Raw genomic sequence first — 10,000 nt, forward strand, 5'->3', positions numbered from 1 at the left:
AAGGCAATTTTTTATTGCGAATGTCTCATTAGCTACTTACCTAACTTGATGTTAAAAGATGGCTTTAGAAGAACGCTTCGTTGATCTGATTGGTTGATTTTGCCCGTCTATCACCAACATAGGTGGTGATAGACAGATGGTTTATCCAATCAGCTAACCAGTATTTTCGCCCTTTCCCAAACGTTCTCCAACGGAAAGTTCCCAGATGGATATGCGGAGCAAATAGGAAGCAATCCATCTGGCGGAGTCAGGTTAGGGTCTACCTAGTGCTACAATCCATCTGGCGGAGTCAGGTTAGGGTCTACCTAGTGCTACAATCTCTCCTGTTCCCCTGAGCTAGCTGCCACAGCCTGAAGTGTGCAAAGTAAGATGTAAACAGTAAACAAGTACCCGCATCATCTACAGACTCAATCTGTAACTTGTAAACAAAATAAGACAATCAGCTATAAAACTGAATATAGACCTACAGTAGAGCATCTCTTATTTATTATGAGTGCAAATTACATACAATAATCATTTTTAAAAATCCACTTAGGCCTTCAACATCTGTGTTTGGTTGTATATGGAGGGGTCTACAGTTTGCCTCAATATTTTTCAGTGTGTATACAGTAATAATCTACTAACTGGTTAAACCACATGGTTTGCACCGCTTTGTTTTATTTCATTTGCGCTTATATAATATTTAATGTATTTAATTTGCGCTTATATAATACTTAATGTATTTAATTTGCGCTTATATAATATTTAATGTCTCTGTGTAAATTCATGCACCGAACCGTGAAGCCCGTACCGTTTCAGTTCAATATGAATACATGTACCGTTCCACCCCTAATACACACACACACACACAATATGAATACATGTACCGTTCCACCCCTAATACACACACACACACACAATATGAATACATGTACCGTTCCACCCCTAATACACATACACACACACACACATATATACACACAAACACACACACACGCATATATACACACAAACACACACATACACACACACATACACACACACACACAGACGCACACACACACACACACACACAAACGTATGAATTTCCAAGAAATAGACATACATTTGTGGCCTCATGTTTTGCAGGAATGGTGCGGACGTCAGTGATCGTCACAGGGGTCCAGGTGTGCTCCAGGATATTCATGGTCTGGTTTGTCACGAGCAGCATCAAACAGGTGTGTGGTGGTGGTGGTGTGTGTGAATGTGTCTGTGTGTGTGTGTGTGTGTCTTTGTGTGTGTATGTGTGTATGGATCCGTGTTTGTGTGTGTAGTCCAACCTGCTGCCCTGAGTCTTCAGTATTAAAAAAGTATAAAAAAAAGTAAAAGTTCTGTATATATACTCTTTTGATCCTGTGAGGGGAATTTGGTCTCTGCATTTATCCCAATCCGTGAATTAGTGAAACACACACAGCACATAGTGAACACACAGTGAGGTGAAGCACACACTAACCCGGAGCAGTGAGCTGCCTGCTACAGCGGCGCTCGGGGAGCAGTGAGGTGCCTTGCTCAGGGGCACTTCAGCCGTGGATGTGGGCATTGGAGAGCAGTGCTCAACCACTTCCCCCACCCACATTTTTCCTACTGGTCGGGGATCGAACCGGCAACCCTTCAGTTACAAGCCCGAAGGCCCAGTAGGCCATGGCTGCCAAACTACACAAAAGCTGCACAAAAAAGTAAAAGTGGCTGGGGCATCTTCTATGCTAATTTAGTCAGACTCGTCAGTCATGCTGGCTACAGCTGGATAGTTATCCACGAGAACGCACGAGACAGATCTTTACCTTGAAAGCACGAGACAGATGTTTTCCTTGAAAGCACGAGACAGATCTTTACCTTGAAAGCACGAGACAGATCTTTACCGATGAGAAATATGGCAGACCAGAGCCGTATATCGCCATCTCGTGGCACGAGATCTCGTCCGTTTTTTCCTTGATGACAAATATTGTGATATGTTTGTATCGTGAAATCTCGCAAGATATCGTGGCTCACGAGATCTCGTCACATCCCTAGTATACAGCTATGTGCAGTGTGGTAACAGTGCCATTATAGTGCAGAAACAGTAACAATATAATAGTATTAAGAATAAGTGTATGTGCAGGATGAAGAGCAGTAGAATATGGCTATGTGCAAGTGTAATTACAGTATGTACATTTGTAAATAAATAGAACACTATGGGTGGGATAGGGTAGTGCAATTGTCCGGGTGGGGGGGCTGTGGGCTGGGGACACCTCAACAGGCACAGGCAAGGAGGCATCAGGCGGGGGGGGGGGGGTGCTTAGTTGGTTGGTTGTCACCGGGATGTGTGTGTCTGTGTGTGTGTGTGTGACAGCCGCAGGAAAGAAGCTTCCTCTGAACCTGCTGGTTCGGGTGTGGAAACTTGACAATGATGTTAGAGCCATGTACAGGTGTGCAGTCGTAGGCGAAGAGGGAGTAAAAGGTGAGGGCTCAGCACACATCCCTGTGGTACGCCGGTGTTCAGGGTGAGGGTTGAGGAGCTGTGGTTATCTAACCTAACAGACTGAGGTCTGTTAGTTAGGAAGTCCAGAATCCTGTTACAGAGGGAGGTGTTGATGCCCAGTTCACTGAGTTTGATGACCAGTTTGGAGGGGATGATGGTGTTGAATGCGGAGCTGAAGTCAATGAACAGCATTCTTACATAGGTGTTGCTTTTGTCAAGGTGGGACAGGGCAGAGTGAAGTGCTGTTGAGATCCTCTGTGCTCCTGTTCTGATGGTAACTGGACGTAAGTCATTGAGGCTTGTTGCAGTGGAGTGTTTTGGCACCTGCACGATGGAGGTGGTTTTAAAGCATGCGGGGACAGCTGCCTGGGCTAGTGACAGATTAAATATGTCAGTCCAAACCTCAGTCAGCTGCACTGCACAGGCCCTGAGTACGCGTCCGGGGACACCATCAGCACCAGCAGCCTTACGTGCATTAGTGCTGCTCAGTGCTGCTTACACATCGGTGGTGGAGAGTGTGAGGGGCTGGTGATCTGCAGAGACCACAGCCTTGATGGCCACCTCCTTGTTGTCCCTATCAAAGCGGCCGTAGAAGTGGTTCAGCTCATCACCTTTTCAGATTAACCCTGGATGAGCTATAGCAGGGGTATTCAATTAATCTTCAGCGAGGTCCAGTTACGGAAAATTTCCTCAAGCAAAGGTCCAGAGCATCATACGTTTAACGTGCATGTTTAGGCTATGTATGTATGTGTGTATATATATATATATATATATATATATATATATATATATATATATATATATTAGGATGGATGGATGGATGGATGGAGCCTAGTTGTAGGCCTAGGCCTAATGTTTAATGTGAAATAAAATAAGTAGCCTAAAAGGCAACATTCGAAATGAGAAGAAATAAGGCAAGATAAGAGAAAAACTGAGTAGCCTTGGCTATTTTTAAGATCTTAACGTAAACTTAAAATAAAATTTGAGCTGAGACAAGGATGGATATTCCACAGCTGGTTCCTTGAACCCATTAATCAGCAAGTTTAATTTTATTTTTTTAGTTTTTTTTATGTTGACCCAAAATCCTGGAAACCCAGGAACATCACGTTGTTGGGCAGTGAATGCATGTAGGCTTAACTAGATTGTGGTGGATCAATCATATTTCCTTCGTAAATCGTAAAATATTCTGTGGTCTCAGTTCACTGTTGAATGGGCCTAGCCTACCCTATGCTTGCTCAAAATATATGCTTTGTCTAGTAGAGGTGCTTCAAATTGGTGCTTTTAAAAATCGCCTGTCTCAGAATATGTAGAAGAGGTCCAGGGCAATTCCGCGCAAAACTGTCACATCCATATTTAGTTGGCGTTACGGACGTGACAGTTTTGCATGGTATCGCCCCCGTATAGTTATATAAAGCTCTGTTCTCGCTGTCTAGCTTTCTCCTCTTTGAGCAATTGATGATTTGAAAATAACTTACTTATCGTTAACTTAGATATGCATCTGATTGTTTCTCGTCTCCTCTCCTCGCTTGTTTCAGGCTATCAGTGAGTCTCTTCCCCATAGTAGGCTACTTTACTCACTGACTCGACAATATAAGAATTCACAGATTTCACTGGCTGAGTAGCAGCAAGTGAAATGATGGTTCCTGAAGCTCCTGAAGTAAATGCTGTTATCCTAACCAACGAAACATTTAGCGCAGATTTGAAATCTTACGTGAAAATCTAAATTAGGCTATTATGGTCCGGGTCCGGATAGGATCACGTCAGGGTCCGGACTCCGACCGCGGTCCGCCATTTGGTGACCCCTGAGCTATAGGCTTGAGCATCACCTGATCTGAATGCGATGTCTCGTGCCTTCAGCAGGAGTCTGACCTCACTGTTCATCCATGGCTTCTGAGGGGAAATAGTGCAACCTGATGCTCTGACGGTTCGTCCAGGCCAAATTTCTCTGTTGGAGCTCCGGCAGTGTTAGAACAGCCCATCTAACTAGCTAAACGTCTCAAACAGGCATCTATAGGGGGCTGTTAGGTGGGTGTTATAGGGGGCTGTTAGGTGTTATAGGGGGCTGTTAGGTGGGTGTTATTGGGGACTGTGACTGTTAGGTGGGTGTTATTGGAGACTGTTAGGTGGGTGTTATTGGGGACTGTTAGGTGGGTGTTATTGGGGACTGTGACTGTTAGGTGGGTGTTATCACCCGGAGAGAAGAAATACTCTTTTCTGATTGGCTGGTGGGGTGGCTATTAATTCGGAATAACAGGACACCGTTCCATATCAATGCTTATGAATGGTAACTATAACAACCATAGTAGGACGATGGTTGCAGGCTTCGCAACAATGGAATCAACTGTAAACAAGCTAACTGTCCATGCTATCGCTGTTATAGGGCCAACGAAAGTTGTACAACAAGCAGAACTAGTGAGCTTCTTTTTAAACGGAACCTTTTTAAAAGTTTCCTCTGCTTTACAGTGGCAACCGGGTGATAAGCGGGATAACGGCCTTCGAGGTGTGTCCAGTTATACGGAACAGTTAACAGGACACCTCGGCGGCTGTTATCCCTTACTTATTGGGGACTGTTAGGTGTTATAGGGGGCTGCGACTGTTAGGTGGGTGTTATAGGGGGCTGTTAGGTGGGTGTTATTGGGGGCTGTTAGGTGTTATAGGGGGCTGTTAGGTGGGTGTTATAGGGGGCTGTTAGGTGTTATAGGGGGCTGTTAGGTGGGTGTTATAGGGGGCTGTGACTGTTAGGTGGCTGTTATAGGGGGCTGTTAGGTGGGTGTTATTGGGGACTGTGACTGTTAGGTGGGTGTTATTGGGGGCTGTTAGGTGTTATAGGGGGCTGTTAGGTGGGTGTTATAGGGGGCTGTTAGGTGTTATAGGGGGCTGTTAGGTGGGTGTTATAGGGGGCTGTTAGGTAGGTGTTATAGGGGACTGTTAGGTGTTATAGGGGGCTGTTAGGTGTTATAGGGGGCTGTTAGGTGGGTGTTATAGGGGGCTGTTAGGTGGGTGTTATTGGGGACTGTGACTGTTAGGTGGGTGTTATTGGGGACTGTTAGGTGTTATAGGTGGCTGTTCGGTGGGTGTTCTAGGGGGCTGTTAGGTGATATAGGGGGCTGTTAGGTGGGTGTTATAGGGGGCTGTTGGGTGGGTGTTATTGGGGGCTGTTAGGTGTTATAGGGGGCTGTTAGGTGGGTGTTATAGGGGGCTGTTAGGTGTTATAGGGGGCTGTTAGGTGGGTGTTATAGGGGGCTGTTAGGTGTTATAGGGGGCTGTTGGGTGTTATAGGGGGCTGTTAGGTGTTATAGGGGGCTGTTAGGTGGGTGTTATAGGGGGCTGTTAGGTGTTATAGGGGGCTGTGACTGTTAGGTGGGTGTTATAGGGGGCGGTTAGGTGTTATAGGGGGCTGTTAGGTGTTATAGGGGGCTGTGACTGTTAGGTGGGTGTTATAGGGGGCTGTTAGGTGGGTGTTATTGGGGGCTGTTAGGTGTTATAGGGGGCTGTTAGGTGGGTGTTATTGGGGGCTGTTAGGTGTTATAGGGGGCTGTTAGGTGTTATAGGGGGCTGTTAGGTGGGTGTTATAGGGGGCTGTTAGGTGGGTGTTATAGGGGGCTGTTAGGTGGGTGTTATAGGGGGCTGTTAGGTGGGTGTTATAGGGGGCTGTTAGGTGGGTGTTATTGGGGGCTGTTAGGTGTTATAGGGGGCTGTTAGGTGGGTGTTATTGGGGACTGTTGGGTGTTATAGGGGGCTGTTAGGTGTTATAGGGGGCTGTTAGGTGGGTGTTATAGGGGGCTGTTAGGTGTTATAGGGGGCTGTTAGGTGGGTGTTATAGGGGGCTGTTGGGTGGGTGTTATTGGGGGCTGTTAGGTGTTATAGGCGGCTGTTAGGTGTTATAGGGGGCTGTTAGGTGGGTGTTATAGGGGGCTGTTAGGTGGGTGTTATAGGGGGCTGTTGGGTGGGTGTTATTGGGGGCTGTTAGGTGTTATAGGGGGCTGTTAGGTGGGTGTTATAGGGGGCTGTTGGGTGGGTGTTATTGGGGGCTGTTAGGTGTTATAGGGGGCTGTTAGGTGTTATAGGGGGCTGTTAGGTGGGTGTTATAGGGGGCTGTTAGGTGTTATAGGGGGCTGTTAGGTGGGTGTTATAGGGGGCTGTTGGGTGGGTGTTATTGGGGGCTGTTAGGTGTTATAGGGGGCTGTTAGGTGGGTGTTATAGGGGGCTGTTGGGTGGGTGTTATTGGGGGCTGTTAGGTGTTATAGGGGGCTGTTAGGTGGGTGTTATAGGGGGCTGTTAGGTGTTATAGGGGGCTGTTAGGTGGGTGTTATAGGGGGCTGTTAGGTGTTATAGGGGGCTGTTGGGTGTTATAGGGGGCTGTTAGGTGTTATAGGGGGCTGTTAGGTGGGTGTTATAGGGGGCTGTTAGGTGTTATAGGGGGCTGTGACTGTTAGGTGGGTGTTATAGGGGGCGGTTAGGTGTTATAGGGGGCTGTTAGGTGTTATAGGGGGCTGTGACTGTTAGGTGGGTGTTATAGGGGGCTGTTAGGTGGGTGTTATTGGGGGCTGTTAGGTGTTATAGGGGGCTGTTAGGTGGGTGTTATTGGGGGCTGTTAGGTGTTATAGGGGGCTGTTAGGTGGGTGTTATAGGGGGCTGTTAGGTGGGTGTTATAGGGGGCTGTTAGGTGGGTGTTATAGGGGGCTGTTAGGTGTTATAGGGGGCTGTTAGGTGGGTGTTATAGGGGGCTGTTAGGTGGGTGTTATAGGGGGCTGTTAGGTGGGTGTTATTGGGGGCTGTTAGGTGTTATAGGGGGCTGTTAGGTGGGTGTTATTGGGGACTGTTGGGTGTTATAGGGGGCTGTTAGGTGTTATAGGGGGCTGTTAGGTGGGTGTTATAGGGGGCTGTTAGGTGTTATAGGGGGCTGTTAGGTGGGTGTTATAGGGGGCTGTTGGGTGGGTGTTATTGGGGGCTGTTAGGTGTTATAGGGGGCTGTTAGGTGTTATAGGGGGCTGTTAGGTGGGTGTTATAGGGGGCTGTTAGGTGGGTGTTATAGGGGGCTGTTGGGTGGGTGTTATTGGGGGCTGTTAGGTGTTATAGGGGGCTGTTAGGTGGGTGTTATAGGGGGCTGTTGGGTGGGTGTTATTGGGGGCTGTTAGGTGTTATAGGGGGCTGTTAGGTGGGTGTTATAGGGGGCTGTTAGGTGTTATAGGGGGCTGTTAGGTGGGTGTTATAGGGGGCTGTTAGGTGTTATAGGGGGCTGTTGGGTGTTATAGGGGGCTGTTAGGTGTTATAGGGGGCTGTTAGGTGGGTGTTATAGGGGGCTGTTAGGTGTTATAGGGGGCTGTGACTGTTAGGTGGGTGTTATAGGGGGCGGTTAGGTGTTATAGGGGGCTGTTAGGTGTTATAGGGGGCTGTGACTGTTAGGTGGGTGTTATAGGGGGCTGTTAGGTGGGTGTTATTGGGGGCTGTTAGGTGTTATAGGGGGCTGTTAGGTGGGTGTTATTGGGGACTGTTGGGTGTTATAGGGGGCTGTTAGGTGTTATAGGGGGCTGTTAGGTGGGTGTTATAGGGGGCTGTTAGGTGTTATAGGGGGCTGTTAGGTGGGTGTTATAGGGGGCTGTTGGGTGGGTGTTATTGGAGGCTGTTAGGTGTTATAGGGGGCTGTTAGGTGTTATAGGGGGCTGTTAGGTGGGTGTTATAGGGGGCTGTTAGGTGGGTGTTATAGGGGGCTGTTGGGTGGGTGTTATTGGGGGCTGTTAGGTGTTATAGGGGGCTGTTAGGTGGGTGTTATAGGGGGCTGTTGGGTGGGTGTTATTGGGGGCTGTTAGGTGTTATAGGGGGCTGTTAGGTGGGTGTTATAGGGGGCTGTTAGGTTTATAGGGGGCTGTTAGGTGTTATAGGGGGCTGTTAGGTGGGTGTTATAGGGGGCTGTTAGGTGTTATAGGGGGCTGTTAGGTGGGTGTTATAGGGGGCTGTTAGGTGTTATAGGGGGCTGTTAGGTGGGTGTTATAGGGGGCTGTTAGGTGTTATAGGGGGCTGTTAGGTGGGTGTTATTGGGGGCTGTTAGGTGTTATAGGGGGCTGTTAGGTGTTATAGGGGGCTGTTAGGTGGGTGTTATAGGGGGCTGTTAGAGGGGGCTGTTAGGTGGGTGTTATAGGGGGCTGTTAGGTGGGTGTTATAGGGGGCTGTTAGGTGTTATAGGGGGCTGTTAGGTGGGTGTTATAGGGGGCTGTTAGGTGTTATAGGGGGCTGTTAGGTGGGTGTTATAGGGGGCTGTTAGGTGGGTGTTATAGGGGGCTGTTAGGTGGGTGTTATTGGGGGCTGTTAGGTGTTATAGGGGGCTGTTAGGTGGGTGTTATTGGGGACTGTTGGGTGTTATAGGGGGCTGTTAGGTGTTATAGGGGGCTGTTAGGTGGGTGTTATAGGGGGCTGTTAGGTGTTATAGGGGGCTGTTAGGTGGGTGTTATAGGGGGCTGTTGGGTGGGTGTTATTGGGGGCTGTTAGGTGTTATAGGGGGCTGTTAGGTGGGTGTTATAGGGGGCTGTTAGGTGTTATAGGGGGCTGTTAGGTGGGTGTTATAGGGGGCTGTTAGGTGTTATAGGGGGCTGTTGGGTGTTATAGGGGGCTGTTAGGTGTTATAGGGGGCTGTTAGGTGGGTGTTATAGGGGTCTGTTAGGTGGGTGTTATAGGGGGCTGTTAGGTGTTATAGGGGGCTGTTGGGTGTTATAGGGGGCTGTTAGGTGTTATAGGGGGCTGTTAGGTGGGGGTTATAGGGGGTTGTTAGGTGTTATTGGGGGCTGTTAGGTGTTATAGGGGGCTGTTAGGTGGGTGTTATTGGGGGCTGTTAGGTGGGTGTTATTGGGGGCTGTTAGGTGTTATTGGGGGCTGTTAGGTGTTATAGGGGGCTGTTAGGTGGGTGTTATTGGGGGCTGTTAGGTGGGTGTTATAGGGGGCTGTTAGGTGTTATAGGGGGCTGTTAGGTGGGTGATATTGGGGGCTGTTAGGTGTTATAGGGGGCTGTTAGGTGGGTGTTATAGGGGGCTGTTAGGTGTTATAGGGGGCTGTTAGGTGGGTGTTATTGGGGGCTGTTAGGTGGGTGTTATAGGGGGCTGTTAGGTGTTATAGGGGGCTGTTAGGTGGGTGTTATTGGGGGCTGTTAGGTGGGTGTTATAGGGGGTTGTTAGGTGTTATTGGGGGCTGTTAGGTGTTATAGGGGGCTGTGACTGTTAGGTGGGTGTTATAGGGGGCTGTTAGGTGGGTGTTATTGGGGGCTGTTAGGTGTTATAGGGGGCTGTTAGGTGGGTGTTATTGGGGGCTGTTAGGTGTTATAGGGGGCTGTTAGGTGGGTGTTATTGGGGGCTGTTAGGTTTTATAGGGGGCTGTTAGGTGTTATAGGGGGCTGTTAGGTGGGTGTTATTGGGGGCTGTTAGGTGTTATAGGGGGCTGTTAGGTGGGTGTTATAGGGGGCTGTTAGGTGGGTGTTATAGGGGGCTGTTAGGTGTTATAGGGGGCTGTTAGGTGGGTGTTATAGGGGGCTGTTAG

The 10,000-nt window shown here is 48.5% G+C and overlaps 1 protein-coding gene across 1 annotated transcript in view; it reads left to right on the forward strand.

The window, feature by feature from the left end:
* Positions 1–10,000, forward strand: part of hacd1 (3-hydroxyacyl-CoA dehydratase 1) — a 24,947-nt gene that overhangs the window by 6,882 nt on the left and 8,065 nt on the right. Inside the window, exon 4 of the mRNA XM_076291189.1 lies at positions 1,108–1,196. Coding sequence (XP_076147304.1) covers positions 1,108–1,196 — 89 coding nt within the window. The remainder of the gene's footprint in view (positions 1–1,107; positions 1,197–10,000) is intronic.

The sequence above is a fragment of the Alosa pseudoharengus genome, unplaced genomic scaffold (genome assembly GCF_046254945.1).
Source record: "Alosa pseudoharengus isolate Yale_2024_CS ecotype anadromous, Long Island Sound unplaced genomic scaffold, YU_APseudo_1.1 YU_APseudo_1.1_scf_18, whole genome shotgun sequence".
NCBI lineage: Eukaryota > Metazoa > Chordata > Actinopteri > Clupeiformes > Clupeidae > Alosa > Alosa pseudoharengus.